Genomic DNA, 18,239 nt, shown 5'->3' on the forward strand with positions numbered 1-18,239 from the left:
TTTTGAAGAGGGTATCTTCCGTGGTTTGAGTGTAGCTCACTGATGTTCAAACCTGCAGCTGTGCATATGGTAGTTTTGTGATGTATCACCAGCCTGTGTTGAAGAACAGGCGCACTCTCCTCGAGAGAGCAGAGACATTCATTTCTGATATTTATTTCACAGACTGCAATCTGAGAGGACGGTAAGACTTATTTTATACAGCTGATTGAACTGAGTTCAAAGCAAACGTGTGTCCTTTTATTTCTTTGCAAGTTTCTGCAGAGGATTGTTTAATATCACACTCATTCATATCGTATACGTAAATTACAGTATTGCACACTATACGCTGCACGCAGTATTTCTTTAAAAACACTGACAGATGGACACCAGTCTGCACGATGTGATTGGAAAAGAAATCTGTAACTCACTGTAATATCCACAGGAAGTTAGGTCGTCTTTATGATGCTCAATTGCAAGTTAATACTGATCATACTCAATCTTACTTATCATACTTAATGGCTGGGTTTTTTGGGTTTGGCTTTTGCCTTCTAAATTAAGGGTCTATGATATAGGGTTTCATATTGTAAAAGTAACTTGACTTTTTGACTGATTCTCTGCAGCCTCTATGGAGAATCTTGCCCCCTGGAATCCCTCTCCTCGTTCCTTTCCCCCAAAAGGATCACATTCACTGAAGCCTCCCAGCAGAACTTTGCACCTTATAAAGTTGGTGATACCTTTGGACCGACGTGAGTAATATTGTCAGAGTTTATCACCCTCCCTTTGAAAAATAATTCCCTCACACCTTGGCACCAACCCAGGTCAAGGGCATCTGGACTTGCTTTAGATGCTTCAGTTCTGGAAGAAACTGAAAGAGCTCAGTCCAGTTGCTCGTGACTTAGTTCCTCCAGATATACTATGACCTAAATGACTTGAGAATCTTCATAAGTGCAATAACCTTAGCTTGATGCTTGTTCAAGGTGGTGGACTTGCTGGTTTAAAGTGACCCTGAAAATCCCTGAGTCCTGGAGAGGAAAAGAGGTCCATCTTCTGTGGGAAAGTGATGGAGAAGCGATGGTTTGGAGAGATGAACAGCCAGTTCAGGTAATGTAGCAGGTGATTAATTTCCATCAGACTAGATTAAAATGCCCAAATTGTATTCTAAACCCATGTCTAGATTTCATTGCGATGTGTGATGTGTGTATTTTTAGGGCTTGACTAAAGAGGGCGAAAAGACGAGTTACATCCTATCTGACTGCCTCAAAGATGAAGAGCCACACAGGTCGGTCAACAAACATTTTCTGCTTCTGTACACAGTTTAGCTTACTAAATGTTTGGTTGCTGATTACACCTGTAATTTTCACATTTTTCCTTGTTCTTTAGTGTCATCCTTTATGTAGAAATGGCCTGTAATGGGCTTTTTGGAGCTGGTCAAGGGTCAATGATTGCAGCCCCAGACCCGAGCAGGAAGTTTTCTGTACAAAAGGCTGAGCTGGTGGTATTCAACCGGGACGTAAGGGAGCTGGTGACTGATTTTGAGATGCTGGTTGACATTGTAAAGGTACAGTCACACAAAACAATACTTGATGACGTCTTACTTTCCAGGAAAATGAAAATTTAATAAAGGCACTGGACTATTTCCTCTTACTTCACAGGAACTCGGAGAGGGAGAGCAGCGAGGCTACCAGGCACTCTTTATTGTTAATGAGATGGTGAACCTCTGTGACCCCTCTGATCCCAGCTCTTTCTCCAAAGCACACAGTCTGGCTCGCAACTTCTTCAACCAGCGGAATGGACAAAGCCAGCACATTGTGCATGCAATGGGCCACTGCCACATAGACTCAGGTCTCAATTTAGTCTCTTATTATTATATAGAACTGAGTATATAAATATGTGTCCCTGAGTATCAAAAGCTGTCAAGTACATAAAGCTGACATTGAAAATCTGGTCAGATTTTTTAGTCTTGTTGCTTGTTCTTTGATTAGATTTGCATTGATTTAAATAATAATCTTGCCAATTTTATTCTATTTTATTTAGTTAATGTATTATATTAGTTTTGGTACAGAAACTATCTAATTAGCACTAATATTGAAAATTTTCAAATGATACCCAGCCTTATTACTGGAGTAGAATATGTCAAATGAGTTGAAGTTTGACTCTGTATCCATAGCCTGGCTGTGGCCCTACGAAGAAACCATTCGCAAATGTGGCCGAAGCTGGGTGACAGTGATCCGATTGATGGAGAAGAACCCAGATTTTGTGTTTACTTGCTCTCAGGTAATTCCTCAATTTACACAGTTTTATCTGATCAGTAAAGGTTTATAGTTCTGAGGAATTCTCTTCAGCTTTAACCCATTTGCTTTTTGTCCAGGCTCAGCAGTTCCAGTGGGTAAAGAGCTGGTACCCGGGACTCTTCTCCCAGATCCAGCATTACGTCAAGAAAGGCCAGTTCATTCCAGTTGGAGGAGCGTGGGTGGAAATGGTAAAAACCTTCCACTTAGCCCTTTCTATAAATGTAACATCCTAAGTTAAGATGTGCTTATTGAATGTTTTCCTGTCAGGATGGCAATCTGCCTTCAGGTGAGTCCATGGTCAGGCAGTTCCTGGAGGGCCAGCGCTTCTTTGAAAAAGAGTTTGGGATCTTGTGCAAAGAGGTAGGGATTCAAAAACATATCTGTATAACCTGAGTTAGTCTCCGTAAGATAATGTCTGCTACAGTTGTGACTGTTTTTTCTTTACAAATCCATAACATACTGATCGTTTCTCTGTACTCTTTAGTTCTGGCTTCCAGATACATTCGGCTACTCTGCCCAACTTCCTCAAATAATGCAAGGCTCTGGAATTTCTAATTTCTTGACACAGAAGCTCAGCTGGAACCTAGTCAACACCTTCCCAGTGAGTTCATTACTGGGCAGTTTCTGAAAAAAAAGTTTTAACTTGAAAGGATTGTTTTTCAGCTTTGATTATTTTCTCCCAAAGCACAACACATTTTTCTGGGAAGGTCTTGATGGCTCCAAGGTCCTAACTCACTTCCCACCAGGAAATTCCTATGAAATGAAGGGCAGGGTTGAAGACGTGAGTTTTGTTTCCAGTCAATATAACAAGGTCTGTGAAAAAAATATTTACAGCTTTATCAAAAGCTTACATTCCTCTGTTTTTCTCTGCCCCCAGCTGGTGAAAACTGTGAAACACAACAAAGACAAAGGCAGAGCCAATCACAGTGCAGTGCTGTTTGGTTTTGGTGATGGTGGTGGTGGTCCCACTCAGCTGATGCTAGACAGACTCAGGCGGGTCCAGGACACAGATGGACTTCCCAAGTCAGTTCCTTTCCCGCACATAAATGTAGCACTTGCCCTCCTGTCCCAATGTTTAACTTGACAGTCGTCACCAACAATGACTGAGCCCAAACTGACATGGGAAACACTTCCTACCAATAAATTAGTCATGAGTTTTATATTGGTTTTCCCCTCACTGTGAGGTTTCTGTCGCAATTTCCAAAGGAGTGTGGCACTTGGCAATAAACCACAAATGTGAAAGGATGTGAGTGATATGTACTGATGTCATTGTGGTAGTATTTTACAATAGCAGTCAATACCATCATGTTTTAGTCAGAATGAGAAACAAAGGTGTAACCAGTGGGTTCACTGCTCATTTCCATCTCCAAATCTGGTGTGTTTTTCAGGGTTCAGATGTCCAGCCCTGATGATCTTTTCTCTCAGCTTCAGGCTGACTCAGCTCTGCTTTGTACGTGGACTGGAGAGCTCTTCCTAGAGCTGCACAATGGCACCTACACCACACAGGCACAGGTAGTCTAGAGATCTCCGAGTAAAAGTTCTCAGAAAAGAAGAACCCACAGGACTATTATTACTCTAAAAATAAACCATAAAATATATATTAAAAATATGTACTTATAACAGAGTAAATCTGCCCTTATGTGAAAGAGTATATGTCACTTATATGCTGGATTTACTTGCCTTGATTGCCTTGATTTCCATATACTCAGAGAATGGCCTAATTACCAGTACCACCACCATACAAAATAATACAGTCCCACACAACACCACAAAATACCCATGAACGAGAGGCGGGTCATATTTTGTCAAGAGAAAATGTGCAGGAAATGGATATAAAATGTGTTATGTCAAGTATCCATGGAAAACAGCAGAAAAGGACTTTCCAAAGGGGTCAATGAAAACAGTCAGACAAAAGGAAGGGAGCCGTCAAAACAAAACAAATGAGAAGTTAATATGCTCAATACATGCACAGATACAGGCACAAAAAGGAATGAAAAACCAAGAAAAGGCTTGGATCAGAAGCTACTCTGGAGTGCAATACATTTCAAGCTTGGCACTCTTCCTCAGGCAGCATCCACACCTTTTCTTACACCGATCCTTTTCTGTGTTCTTCATGCCATTTAGTGCTTTTATTCTTGCACATATTGAGCATATTAAATTCTCTCACTTTTTTTGCATTTGACAGCTCCCTTCTTTTTTTCTTAGTATATAACCAGTACATCTGTATGAAAGGAAAAAAATGCTACATTTAACTAATTTGTCAAAATGATTTACAATGTTTGTACTATTTTCCAGATTAAGCAAGGGAACCGCCAATGTGAGACGCTCCTTCATGACATTGAGATAGCCAGCAGCCTGGCGCTGTGTCGGGACAGGACTTTTCAGTACCCTGTGGAGAAGCTGCGGGAGCTCTGGAGGTCCAGATGCACCCATTAATAATTGATGATGAATATTAATAAACAGATGGTCTCTGTTGTTACAGTGCAGAAATTGTTTTTGTATGATTTTCGCTTATAGGCTGCTTCTTCTAAACCAGTTCCATGATGTGATCCCTGGCAGTTGTATAGAGATGGTTGTGGAGGATGCACTCAGGTATTATGAAGGTACAGTTTTTATTACAGTAGCTGTCCATTAAAATCTGCACCATATTGATGTTTTCTCAAAATAACAAATACTTCACACTGTATCTCAGATATCCGTAGTGATGGTGCCACGCTGCTGCACGATTCCTGTGGCGCCCTGGCCTCAAAGGGCAACTCCACTGGTGTGTTCAACTCTCTGCCATGGGAGCGCCAGGAAGTCATCCAGATTCAAGATGGTGCTGGTAAACCTGGTCTGGGTATGTTAGATATTTACAATATTTAGGTTGCATTTCAAACTACAGTTCCATGTTTGATGGTTTGTGGTGATGATCTGTCGTACTGCAGCTCTCGTGAATGTTCCCAGCATCGGTGTGACTCCTGTTAAAGCCATGCAGCCTGTGACTCCAGTCAGTGTCACTGCTCAGGTATGTTCAGGTAGATGCATAAAATTTGTTAAATTTGCTATGTTGTAATTCAATTTGGGTAACAGAGTGATTGTGTAACATTACAGGCTGATGGCACTGTCGTCATGGAAAATGGGATCTTACAGACTGTCGTAAATAAAGATGGAACTTTGGCCTCACTGTATTTGATCGATGCAAACAGGTACTCTAGGACAACATGTGAAAGGCCTGTTTATTGTCTACCACAGCGTCAGCATTAATGATCTTTCTCTCCACCCTGTTGCTTTCAGAGAAGCCATCTCTGATAGCTGTCATGGCAACCAGTTTGTCATGTTTGATGATGTCCCCCTGTACTGGGATGCCTGGGATGTAATGGACTACCACCTTCAGACAAGGTTTCAGTCTCTCCTGTTGCATCGATCATCTTCATAATCTTTAATGCATTAAAATATATCACAGTACTGTTAACAAGCACTCCAGATATGACTGTTATAAAACTAACAACAGAATTGACCCCATAGGAAGCCGGTGGTGGAGGTGGTGCAACCGGTTCATGTGGTATCCTCAGACGGGCTCCGAGGCAGAGTCAGCTTCACTCTGAGGATCAGTGACAAGAGCACTGTTACGCAGGAGATTGTCATGGATGCCATGTGTCCTTACATCAAGTTTAACACACAGGTACACTGTAATGTTGTACATTCAACTTACCTGCACAGATCCAAATAATCATCACAGTTGAAATTCTGTGTTGAGGCAAATTCTAATCAATGCTTTTAACAAAGCAATTTTTTTAACCAAATACAAAATATAGCTGCGGCTAAAAACAAGAAATACTAAATGTTGCATCTTCCAATCTCAGGTGAAGTGGGCTGAGTCACACAAGTTTCTCAAGGTGGAATTCCCTGTGCGAGTACGCAGTCCCAATGCTACTTATGAGATCCAGTTTGGCCATCTGCAGAGACCCACACACAGGAATACTTCATGGGACTGGGCCAGATTTGAGGTACGACGCTGTGCAGTCAGCTGTACGACTAGGGCTAGGTTAATGTTTATTTTAATGTGAACTGACTTTGACTTGGACAGAAACAGAGTTTTTCTGTTTCAGGTCAGCACACATGAATGTCACAACCAAACCACTTTGACAAAACAGCAAAATGAATGCTCTTGAAATATACTGTATTTTATGCTGACACGTTTTGTCTTCTTTACTGTTTTTGATCATGTTTTCATGATTCACAGGTTTGGGGTCACAAATGGGCCGATCTGTCGGAGCACAATTTTGGAGTCGCACTGTTGAATGACTGCAAATACGGCTATTCAGTCCACAAGAACACTATGACGCTATCCCTGTGAGGCTTCCCACAGTTCATATATAACAATATTATAAATAGTGCACTTCAATCACATAAAATTTAAATGATCCTCACATCTAACAGTAGACATCTTTGTCTCAGGCTGAGAGCACCGAAGGCCCCAGATGCCAATGCTGATATGGGGACTCATAATTTCACCTATGCAGTCATGCCTCATACAAGTGGGTTTTAATTATCTTTCTTCCTTTTCAAACTCAAACTGCTGAACCTTAATATAATATTTTGTGTGTCTGTTACATTAAAGGATCCTTCCAAGATGCCTCTGTCATCCAGTGTGCATACAACCTGAACTTCCCTTTGAGGTTGATCCAGTGCTCCCCTGACACTGTGCCATGGAGCGCCTTTTCCATCAGCACCACAGCAGTCATCCTTGAGACCGTTAAACAGGTATCCCATTAAGTGCTGAGCTTGACCTGGCTTGATTAAAGCCACGCAGCCCATTTGCCCAATTTGCCCAATTTACTCCATTTGCCATAACAGGCTGAGGACAGGAAGAGAGCGCTTGTAGTCAGACTGTTTGAGTCCCATGGGAGCAGCGTGACCACAACTCTCTGCACTGCCCTTCCAGTCAAGGAAGCCTGGCAGTGAGTATATTTATTTTTATCACGTTAACTGCTGTCTGGCATCTTTTATTGTATTGTCTACCAAGAATGAAACTTTTTTTCTTTCCCTTTCAGTTGCGATCTTTTGGAGAGACAAGACGTCACTCGGCCAGTACGTGTAACATCAGATGGAATCACTCTGAACTTCGGCCCCTTCCAAATTGTGTCACTTCTCCTCATTTTGTAATTCATATCTTTTTTTACCTAATCTCAAGTGGATCACATTTAGAATAATACTTAAATGTAAGGTGGAGAAAATTAAACTGATAACAACTCACAAATTTACACATTATGATGTCCAATCCAAAAAAAATACATCTTGATACTGAAGGTTGAACCTAGTTAAACACTAAATGTATCATCTGATGTTGATGAGACTGATAATTGGGAATCAAATTGCATTGTTGGCATCTATTTTAGCCACTCATATTTGATAATGTGAAAGAAATAGTGGGATTATTTGCATTACACTAATAAACTGCTGCAGAACTTTTGTAGAAAAATGTTTTATTAAAAATATTTAAAAAGTATAAAAACAATATGATCCCATACAGTGGTTCTTCCCCCTTGTTTTCATTTGGCACTCTGTGTGGTCGTTCTTCTACTCCGCCTCTGTGGACCCGCACCTACAGCTTGCTCTGCACTGCTGCTTTTCCTCCTTCGTGCAGCTGATTTCTTTTCATGCTGAGGTGTGTTTACTTCCCGCAGGGCCTTTTCATTCTTTCTTCTCCTGAATCCGGCTTCCTTTTGACAGGCATCCTTTTCTTTCTTTGGAGTTTTCTTTGGAGTTTCCTGTTTTACCGCTTTTTTCTTTGTTGTGCTTACTGAGCGACTCCTGGCCACCTTTATGAAATCAGACCGGTGTTAGAGATACATCCGCAGAATTCATTATTGCTCAAACAATAAGTGACAATTTATACCTTTTTCTTGTCAGTGTAGTCATGGTCATCTTGCTTCTTTGCTCTCTTTTTTGCCTTGGGTGACTTTGAATCTATGGTGGGAGAAAAGACAGGATGCTGGTTCAGTCAGAAGCACTGAGTTTTCTCAGATACATTTCAGCTGAAGATCTTCATTTCATTTCTTCAAAGTATTACATACCTTTAGGCGCCATGGGACCTGGATCTCCCTGTAATTAGAATAGGAGGTATCAGTATTATCAAATCCTGTGCCAGAGAATTAAACATATGATTTTCCCATAACTCACTTTGAACCACATAGTTCTGCCATTGTGGTCGCGCAGAGACTTCATTCCATCTACATAGTAACACTGCAGCCATGCCTCAAAGTCAGAGTAGTCTGCCTTCTCAGGATCGTAGCCTTTTCCACCTTAAGGTCAAAATAGTCACAAAATGTAAATGTGTCACAAAACAGGAGCATTGTTGTTTAACAGGAAGATGAAATTGTGTAATCTCTGGGTAAGAGTGAAATTAAGTTGTGGGATTTCTTGAGTGGACCAGACAGTAAACATATGATGACCCACCTAGCTTCACAACCTCCAGAGGTACTGAGTGACACAACCTTAGCAGGTCTGCAGTCTCCCCTTTCACCTTTTTCTTTTTAGTCTTTTGTAGAGAATACAGAAAAGCAGTGTTAGAAAATACAAAGCGTCTGATGATCTGAAAAATGCATCTCTGTCTGTTCATTCACCTTTGTGTCCGTGATCTCATTTTTCACAGGCTTCTCATTGTCACATAAATCTTCTGACTCAAGGCCTTCCAGTGCGGTCCTCGCAGGCACAAAGGGTGGGATGTTTAACCTAAAATACATAGAGTACTTTAGAACCATTCTTGTATAAAACAAAAAGGCTCTTTTGTTTTCAAAGTACAATCTGAATCATAACGCCCCCCCATGGGAAGAAAAATAACCAAGAAATGAAAGCAAGCTATTCATTTTGTTTCATGTATAAGGGAACTGTCCTTGAAACTCATGAGAGCTGTTACTGTTTCGTTATTATCTCAACAATACAAAACGTGTCTTCGGCCTTGTTCTTCGAAACAGTCTCACAGGAAAATACCTCTCAGCGCTATCAAAAAAGTTTGTATTGGTTTACTAGTCTGACCTTCATTCATGAATCATAAACAAGCACTACAGCAAGGCCACTCCCTGTTGTTTCGTACTGTGTAGCCCTGCTGTTACTTATGGTCTATTTGTTGCGTGCCAGGCCTTTTGCCCTGTCTATGTGTGTGCCTGCTTTCTCTTTAACATTTTCATAGCCTCTAATTACATCTGGCAAGGTAATTCAGCTGCACAACAGCTATATGAGCACATCTACCAGAATATCTGTTTGTGTGTACTCCCCCTGTAAATGTGGCAATATCATTTAGGGATGCAAAACTTCTCTTCTCCCAATACTGATGCCGATACCTCAATTCACAACATACCAATCCATTACCAGTGGTTTACATTAACTAAATTTGGTATCTACTGCATATATACAGTACCAGTCAAAAGTTGACACACTTTGTCATTCAAGTGACTGGGAAGGTGTGTCCAAACTTTGGACTGGTATTGTATCTCACAACGTGAAACTTATTTAGGTAATTTTTATGACTCAGAATCGGGTAGACTGTCTAGTAGGTTTGAAGATACAAGGTGTTGTGGTGCATAACAATCAAAATATACAAGTTAAGAAAGAATACAAGTAACACAAGTAATCATTAATAATATAAAATCGAAATTTACAATAAAAATATGTAAAAAAACATTCTTAAAAGAAAAGAGCTATTAGACTTTAAAATGAAGAGAATGGAATGTACATGCAGACTGGTGACAAATTAAAGGAAAAACTGGTACAGGCCTGAATGCCTGACCCCTACAGTGAGGGGATGCGGTGGCTCTGTTATGCTTTGGGGGGCATTTTGCTGGCATGGTTTGGGTCCACTTGTCCCCTTAGAGAGAAGGGTTACTGCATTGCAAAATGCCCCCCACAGCATAACAGAGCCACCAGATCCCCTCACTATGGGGGTCAAGCATTCTGACCTTTTCCTTTAATTTGTCACCTGTCTGTATATTGAACAGGAATGTGCAAATAATCATAAATACTGAATTGCACTAATGTAATGCTCCATGCTAGATGTGGCAGGTTCACAGATGTGTAAATAAAAGGTAACATGAGGCCAAGGATTGCCATGGCTCTAACAGCTAAGTCAGAAGCCTCCTGAGTCTTAATTAACTGCTAGAGGAAACACAGAGCTTTATAATGACATTAATGAAGAAACTATATTCAAGGCCACGAGGGTGGTGCTGTTTCTCACCTGAAAAGAATTTCAGCCCTCAGGTAGTTCCCGATACCATTGAAGTACTTCTGATTGAGCAGGACTTCACAGATGGGCCTGTCAAAAGCACGGTCAGCCAGGTGCGAAATAACATTCTCCCTGCAAAATGATAAACCAGTCAGTATGACAATATTTTGTTTGAGCAGGTGACACAAGCGACATGCTGAATATTACAGTATTCCTCACCTGAAGCTTTTGTACTCAAACATGATGCAGGGCCCTCTGTCAGGCTGCCAAGTCCCATTGGGCTCCCAGCTGCCAAACCTGCGAGCATCGACATAGCTCAGCACTCTGCACGGCTTCTCATTGGAGTAGAAACGCAGATGGGCATGTTTGGGCAGTTCATCCTCTGTGGTGAAGCGGAAATATCCCGACATCCCAAAGCGAAAGACAACATCCATAGGCTGATCTGCATGCCCTGATTTGACTCTCTGCTTTGGAACATCACTCTTCATGGGCGTCAGTGTGAGCTTCACTTCCTTCCCTCTGGAAGTGGCTGTGATGCGGTAGGCCTCGCAGGTGAAGGGCACATCAGGGCTTTTGCTGACATCAGATTTTCGTACTGGTCCAGTGAACACCACCCCATCACACATTTTGTTTACATAAAGGCTGGCAAGGTGGAGTTCTGGTCCCTCGGGCATTTTAAACAAATTGAGCTGTTCTGCAACTGCTGAGCAAAGATTATATCACAAATTATAACATTCAGGACAATAGGTACCATTCATGTTCTCTGATTTTAGCAACCAGGTGGAGTTAAAAGTCTAATGTGCCGTATCCACTATTATTTGAACTCATGTTTGAATTTTTTTCACCACTTACACTTATGAAAAAGTGTTTAACAGCGTAGAAAAACCCTTAATGCTGCCACTTCAGATTTGTGAAACTTTAATTTCGCTTGTGAAAACTGAAAAAAATGGAAATTTCACTGCGTTTTTTCCTGCTTTCAGACAACATTGGACTAGGTCCAGATTAACAACTACTACATTTAGACTTGTCAAATCTGGACTAGATAACCAAGGAGACTACAGACACTCATTAAAACACAGTTTCAGATTTGTGAAACCTTTATTCTACTTGTGAAAACTGGAAAAAAGGGCGATTTCACTGATCTTGTGGCTAGAAATTCACAGCATGTACACATGAACGAAAATAACTCCAGCAGACTGTACCTTTATCACTACATTAACCTAATTGCGAGAAGGAAAAAAAGTTGTCTACCTTTAAGTGAAAAACAGGAGCTCAACATGGCCATAACCAATGAAATGAAGCAACAATCGTGCTATGAATTTCTAGCCGCAATATCAGTGAAATTGCCCCTTTTTTCATATTTCACTAATAGAATAAAGGTTTCACAAATCTGAAACTGTGTTTTAATGAGTCTCTAGAATCTCCTTGGTAATCTAGTCCAGATTTGACAAATGTAAGTATAGTGGTTTTTGATCTGGATCTGGTCTAATGTGATTTGGATGGGGGAAAGGCAGTGAAATTGCCCTTTTTTCAGTTTCCAGTTTTTTGCAAAAAAAAAAGGTTTAGCAAATCTGAAAGTGGGTTTAAACTGTGTCAAAACTTTTGCTATGAAGTCTAACACGGTTTCATAAGTGTAAGTGGAGAAAAAAAAACGGAGAATCAGCCGCTAAATTTCACTTTTTATGTTTCCCTTGACTTTCCCTTTAACTCCGAATCAGAAGCTGACTTCAGCGTCGTCAACACAGCATGCACACATCCTATAATAAACATCCAGCCTCAGACTTCAAACATCATTCATCCTTGACTACGTGACACATATCAATATTTGGACTTTACTACGTGACATGCGTGCAGCCACAGACTACAAAATATGACACATTCAACCTCTGACCTACATCACATATTATGATAACTCGTGTAACCTTATCTGTATGAATTTAGTTGAAAGGGGCACTGATTGAAACAACTTACCCAAACCAGGAAATGGACTTCACGGTTGGTGAACTAACGTTATCTGAATTTAGGTGCAATAGGCACAACTTAATTTCTCAGGTTTATGTCTCTCTCTGCAAGGCTGCTGCAACGTGCAGGTGAGGTTTAAGGCTTTCACAACATGCTTGTTACCAAACACCTTGTATAACATCACGGTGCGGCGATTATGTCATTCGAAAATCTCGCGAGATCTCCAGTCTTCCCACGCTCTTCACTTGTAATCAGATGTTTTTCTGAATGTTCTGATCGGAGTCGGTGTTTTCATTGTTCATTGTTCTCTAATAAGTCACTGAAAACATTGAAATATTTAAAAGAGAGCTTGTCCAGAAAACGCAAACACACAACATGGGCAAACCATAGACTGTATGGAGCAAACAGTCCATCCCAATGCATGATGGGATATGTAGGCAATGTGGAAAATGGGCAAGGATGCAAATTTCTGTTACTTTTTTTTATTATTATTCATGAACATATGAAGGTAAATCACATATTATTATTATAATTCAAATTAAAATATGTGAAATAATATACAATATTTTACAAAAATGGTCCATTCAGTATTTTGCTTCAGTGTGAAATCAGCCAGTCTGGAAACTTCTAATTTCTGACAATTATTACTATGGTGGTAGAAAAATACAGCTAAATATCAGTCAGTCCAAATAAATATGGAGCTATTCACTTAAACTTTGAGACTACTAAATTCATACAAAAAAATAATACTGTACACGATGTAAGTATGGCAATTTTGGCAGTCTATCAGCATCATTTGTGTCCGGCTCTTGATCAGATATCGAGGTCTGAGTTGGACTCTCTGCAGCTGAAGTCCATTCTTCATTGTAGTGCATTCATCATAGCCTGGGCTTGTTTGAGCTCTGTAAAAATGTAGAGAGAAAACAGAATTAGCACAACATAATTTTGGTTTATTGACGTGAAAAGGAATTGTGATTTGACAAGATGCAGAACTCACCCGCAAGCAAGACTCTGAACTTGTCGGAAGAAACCGAAACAACGGTTGTCTCCGTGGAGCCCGACTCTGCTCCTTGCGCCTGCAGTTTCAGCTGAATCACTGGTTCATTGACCTCCCTCAGCTCACTGGAGCTCAAAGTGTAGTCAATACGCCAAGAAATAGCCTCCAAATGTCCCACTTTAATTTGTGACAGAGCAGAATTGACAACACCATTAGTCAGCACCACAGCCCCACAGAAGACGGCACTTATCATGGCTATTTTTGTCTTCCTCCTCGAAAAGGGGAAGATGAACAGAAATACTTACATCTCAAGCTTGTCTCTCTTAGTTTGTCTTGCAGTGCAGAGTGCTTGTCTTCATATGATTTGCACAGCCCTGTTGTGTGTTCTATAAGAATGTTTAATTAAATGTCAAGTCAAAATGTATTAACAGTATATAATCACATTTAAGTGTCTCAACGCACTAAAAACAATAGTGGAAATATAGAATATATAGAATTTAGAAAGTAACACTACACAATAAATCAGCATTAAAACATCGATACCAGAGTAAGGTTACAGCTATGCAGTACTTGAAAATTATAATGTCCAATAAATTAAGTGGATCTCTTCACAATATCCTAAAAAGCTCATCTAAGGGATATTTGCTTTGACTGTTTTATATAGTGCACCATTTTTATGGTGCATTGTGGCACAGTGAACTACTCAACCCCGCCACCCCCACCCCACCTAACAGCATTGTCCACTCTGCACATTGTGCACATACCCTCTAACATTCAAGTACAGTATGTGCTGAGTGCAATGTCGGATCAGTAACACGGTAGACAATTATACAATTCAGTAAGATCCAATAATAACACAATAGGCTGTGATTTGGGACTTGTTTGTTTCTTGTAATGGGGCAGTTGTTAAAACATTTCCTCCTTGGGCACATATTCTGTCTTCACAACCATTGTGTCTTTATTCTTGGTGCACAATTAATTATGGAAAGACATCTGTACATGTGTGACTACAGAATATTCAACCAAAAAGCCACATTTTTATACCAACCTTTAGGCAGACCGAGCTGCTGCAGCTCACTGGACAGAGATTCACTGTCGACGTCATGTTTTGCTGCGCTGGAGAAAATGAAGCTTAGCACTGCAACACTGGCTTTGATGTCTCCACTCTCTGCAAAATGGAGTGATGCATGTTATTTCCCAAAAATGCATTGTGTAACAGTGTTATTTGTGTATTGAGCAAATGAGCCAGAATGAGAGCAAATAAATGCAATATCAGCAAGTACATTTACTTCAAGGGGTTTGTATGGAGCAATTTTGAGGTATTTGTTATTTACTTGAGTTTTTATGCTTATTTTTACTTCTACATCACTGCTTTTCAGATAAATATATTGTCCAGCACATTGTATTCCTCTACATTTATTTGACAGCTGTAGTTTCTAGTGCAGATTACGATTTCACATGTAAAATGTAAAAAATCTGCTGCATTGTTTTAGATGAAACAACAGCAAGTAGTTAAAATCAGCTTCACCTTGACAAACTACAACAGTAAAATGTTGCTTGCACATTAAAGCATCAGGATTTAAATGCAGAGCTGTTACTTGTAATGGTGCATGTTTACAATCTAGTTTTATTTCAGTAAAAGATATGAATACTTATTTTTAATCCCTCAGAGACAGCAGGAGGGAGACTTACCAAATTTTGCATCTGCAGTGAGCTTTGCAACCTTGTCATACTAAAACAAAAAAGAGAGGAAAGCACAGATCAGTGTGAGTGAAATGTGTAGGGAAAAAATGATTATGTGGTGGTATAAACACTTACATCAATACCCTCTCCGAGCAAATCTTTCAGTACTTGAGCACACAGGAGTTTCATCTTGACACTTGACTGTTATGAAGCAGAAGACACGTGTATTAATTATCAAATAAACTATAATCTGACGTAGAAAACATAAGCTAATGTGAAGACCTTTATAATTACTCACAATTTTCGCTAAAGTGCTAATTTCGGCCAGCACCCAGTCAGGGCAGTCCAGATCTCCACAGAAACGGAACCGCTACAACACACAAGACATCGCATAAGTGTTTTTATACTGCAGTAAAACTAAAAGTAAAGTCTTAGTTTAACGTTAGCATTGACATTAGCTATCAACTAATACAAGCTAGTAGCTCAGCCTACGAGCTACCCAAAAGCAGGACGAAACATCGATAGAGTTCAAAGGAAATGAACACTTCATACATACAAGGTAATACAATGTCTACGAAATTAACTCGATTATAAATAAGCAAGCTAGGGTAAAATAATACGATTTTTAGACATGTTTACCATGGCTGTCAGTCAGCTGAGCTGCAGCAAGGAAGAAGTAACCAGGAAGAAGTCTGTGTTCTGGCATCTGATTGGACGATGGGAAGCGGGGCGGGGCCCTAATGTGCGGTGCGTGTTTTTGGCAACATGGAGCAGATTGTTTTATTTAATCGTTATCTCTTGTATGCCCATCTGCCCCTTTATTATGCATTAAGACACACCTGCGGCAAGGCGAGACCAGCCTTTGTTTGGTGTTTGATTTAAGAGCATGATTGTAGATTGTAGAATCATGAAAATGTTGTGCTTAGGCTATATTAAATGTAATATTTGGTACTTTTATATTCCTTATGTTTGGTAAGGGACTAAAGCTTGGTGTTATTATTTGGACACATCAGCCAAGAAACAAGGTATACACAACTGTGATGTTTTTAAATAGTTTTTTTGGTATGTTAGGGAAGAAGAGTTTAGGGATTCCTAATAGTGGTTACATGAAGTGATCCCAGGGATTCACTTTTGCAGATTTCAAGTCTCTGTTCAGTTCTCATCCTAAGGTTTTAATGTGACAAAACATGATATATGAAACAATTTACTCATACAGTCCTTTATAAATATATATTCCAGTCACCTGTATGTCTCTGACTGAGGGGGAACATATTCTTCTTGTAATGTTTCTTATTGTATTTGAATGTGTTTCTTTTTCATTTAGTGTTCAAACTAAAACAAACTGCTAGACAAAGATTTTGTATGTGTTTTATTTGGGGCTCTTTTTGTTGGGTTAAGGGGGGGCTGAGTAGTAGAGTAGCCATATTAAATGCGTGTTTTATTGTGTGGTTGAGTCACCGCAGACTGCTGTGTGTAGGTAATTTTGAAGTGATGTAGAACAGTTTTGTTTCAAGTTAGATTGTGTGTAGTGATGGTGTATTCATTGATTTGCCTGTTTTGTGACAAATGCCTCTTTTAGGCATAATACTACACTGACTTGTTACTATTTATTGCATCCCCCCCATTTGGCTGCTATTTGAGCCTTTTTGCTGTTTTTTTAGTTAAAGGAGGGAAGACTATTTTTAATGCACTGTAAATGAAATCTTTATTTTTGGTATAGAGGTCTCTGGCTCCAGTTTATTCTGGGTCTTTTCTGGGTGTTGAGTATTAATCTTTTTGTATTTTGTTTAGCTGACAGAAGACAGTTTAAATTAATCATTCTACCTGCAGCCTTGTGTAGGAATAGGGACATTGACAAGGTAGAGAGACAGAGGGGAAGCCTAAAGAGGGGGAAAAAGTCAGAAAAACTTAATCAGCTTTGTCAGTGGATAGATTAGCCACCAGGACATGACCGGATTAAATGCAGAGGGGCCACAGGGCAAAAATTTGTTGTTGGGCCTCCATTGATCCCCACAATACATGGCAGCTTCCTTATTTCCCTGGATACCCGAATGATGCTGGATTAATACTAACTCAACTCAGGTTTTCTGTGTGTAAAGTATTTTGAAGCAATTCGATACAACACAACTTTATTTAGGAATATGCAACATATGAGCACAGCGTAGACTAACTAAACTATGTGGTGGAGACAGATGTCCCTAAAAATCAGTTATGCTAGCAACTGTGCAACAGGTTAGTAGCTGTGCAAAGATAACATTTACGTTAATAAGAGACAGTTCCCAGGGGAATTGGGAAGGCGATGATCAGTAATGTCACATTTTGATTCTCTGTGTGCAATGATTGAAGGTCGCGAGGCCATTTGTATTGTGAGAAGTGTGGAAAATGCTGAGACAGTATTACTTCTAGGCCAGGTGCAATTGATACATATTAGAGAAGTTTGAGACACCTTTTTTTTTTTATTTAGATGAATCATGTCTGGAATATTATCAAAGTGTCAAGGTCAAGCGAGGTGGAATTTAGAAAATAAGCTCCACATCAGGAGGAGTTATGAGAGGTATATAATTTAATGTTTTATGATTTTGCATAAGGTTTTTTATGAAGGCCTCAGTTTGCTTTGTATTGCTTTTTATGCAGAGTAAACCTATTCACATTGAACTCTATCAGCTTCAAGTGTATTTTTTGAGTCTTTCTCTTATAAGTTTTGAGTTTAATGCTAAGTTGTGGGTGACCTGAAGATTTATTGGCCCATTTGAAGATTTTACCACAGCAACTAACATAGCCTAATTAAGGTCCTAAAATTAGATTTTGACGTAGGGTCCCTTTACAGCACCACAAGAGTAATGTACTATAGTGATGCAAATTCCCAAATAATTTTTCAAGTAATCAAATCACATAGGACCAACTGATTGGCTTTTGGGGTCATGTGGCGTCTGTGGCTCTGGACCATGTTCCAGCTTTGTCTGTCAGGTAATCCAGCCTTGCCCCAGACTGTCAAGCCGCTCAAGCAGTTAGTTAAGGTAGTTAACAGAATTGATGGATGAAAGATTTGTATAGAGGATTCATTTTGTAACCTCCATGTGGGTCTACATGTGAAAACACTGGTATACTCTAATACCACATGATG

The 18,239-nt window shown here is 39.9% G+C and overlaps 3 protein-coding genes across 4 annotated transcripts; 1 reads left to right on the forward strand and 2 right to left on the reverse strand.

The window, feature by feature from the left end:
• Positions 1-10: 10 nt before the first annotated feature.
• Positions 11-7,724, forward strand: man2c1 (mannosidase, alpha, class 2C, member 1). The gene is made up of 26 exons (XM_044357740.1): positions 11-181; positions 600-725; positions 957-1,080; positions 1,188-1,258; positions 1,360-1,537; positions 1,632-1,821; positions 2,147-2,253; positions 2,348-2,458; positions 2,538-2,630; positions 2,755-2,871; positions 2,956-3,051; positions 3,148-3,293; positions 3,659-3,782; positions 4,566-4,687; positions 4,788-4,873; positions 4,963-5,109; positions 5,198-5,277; positions 5,364-5,458; positions 5,547-5,651; positions 5,778-5,934; positions 6,116-6,259; positions 6,496-6,605; positions 6,711-6,790; positions 6,874-7,016; positions 7,110-7,213; positions 7,307-7,724. The coding sequence occupies exons 1-26, from the start codon at positions 81-83 to the stop codon at positions 7,416-7,418; spliced, it is 3,069 nt and encodes a 1,022-aa protein (XP_044213675.1). The 5' UTR covers positions 11-80; the 3' UTR covers positions 7,419-7,724.
• neil1 (nei-like DNA glycosylase 1) lies at positions 7,709-12,643 on the reverse strand. 2 transcript variants are annotated; one of them, XM_044357741.1, is made up of 9 exons: positions 12,445-12,643; positions 10,693-11,176; positions 10,486-10,605; positions 8,879-8,987; positions 8,712-8,793; positions 8,436-8,557; positions 8,330-8,357; positions 8,152-8,222; positions 7,709-8,074 (listed from the first exon to the last, which is right to left on the reverse strand). In XM_044357741.1, exons 2-9 carry the CDS (start codon positions 11,145-11,147, stop codon positions 7,805-7,807), a joined length of 1,257 nt encoding a protein of 418 aa, XP_044213676.1. In that variant the 5' UTR covers positions 11,148-11,176; positions 12,445-12,643; the 3' UTR covers positions 7,709-7,804. The 2 variants fall into 2 exon arrangements, with proteins under 2 accessions (XP_044213676.1, XP_044213677.1); XM_044357742.1 differs by having other exon boundaries at positions 7,710-8,074; positions 10,693-11,173.
• A 264-nt stretch (positions 12,644-12,907) lies between these two features.
• Positions 12,908-15,863, reverse strand: commd4 (COMM domain containing 4). The gene is made up of 8 exons (XM_044357743.1): positions 15,755-15,863; positions 15,414-15,485; positions 15,251-15,316; positions 15,125-15,164; positions 14,481-14,600; positions 13,738-13,818; positions 13,433-13,609; positions 12,908-13,337 (listed from the first exon to the last, which is right to left on the reverse strand). Exons 1-8 carry the CDS (start codon positions 15,755-15,757, stop codon positions 13,297-13,299), a joined length of 600 nt encoding a protein of 199 aa, XP_044213678.1. The 5' UTR covers positions 15,758-15,863; the 3' UTR covers positions 12,908-13,296.
• Between the last annotated feature and the right edge of the window lie 2,376 nt (positions 15,864-18,239).

The sequence above is a fragment of the Thunnus albacares genome, chromosome 7 (genome assembly GCF_914725855.1).
Source record: "Thunnus albacares chromosome 7, fThuAlb1.1, whole genome shotgun sequence".
NCBI lineage: Eukaryota > Metazoa > Chordata > Actinopteri > Scombriformes > Scombridae > Thunnus > Thunnus albacares.

Coding starts and splice junctions, on each gene's coding strand:
- commd4 (XM_044357743.1), bottom strand. Junction 13,610..13,737: donor AAGAGAGACAAGCTTGAGAT/GTAAGTATTTCT, acceptor CACAAATTAAAG/TGGGACATTTGGAGGCTATT. Junction 13,338..13,432: donor GTTCAGAGTCTTGCTTGCGG/GTGAGTTCTGCA, acceptor ACATTTTTACAG/AGCTCAAACAAGCCCAGGCT.
- neil1 (XM_044357741.1), bottom strand. CDS start 11,147: ATGCCCGAGGGACCAGAACTCCACCTTGCCAGCCTTTATGTAAACAAA. Junction 8,794..8,878: donor ATGAGATCACGGACACAAAG/GTGAATGAACAG, acceptor TCTCTACAAAAG/ACTAAAAAGAAAAAGGTGAA. Junction 8,075..8,151: donor ACTACACTGACAAGAAAAAG/GTATAAATTGTC, acceptor GATTTCATAAAG/GTGGCCAGGAGTCGCTCAGT.
- man2c1 (XM_044357740.1), top strand. CDS start 81: ATGTATCACCAGCCTGTGTTGAAGAACAGGCGCACTCTCCTCGAGAGA. Junction 1,081..1,187: donor GAGATGAACAGCCAGTTCAG/GTAATGTAGCAG, acceptor GTGTATTTTTAG/GGCTTGACTAAAGAGGGCGA. Junction 5,459..5,546: donor TATTTGATCGATGCAAACAG/GTACTCTAGGAC, acceptor TGTTGCTTTCAG/AGAAGCCATCTCTGATAGCT.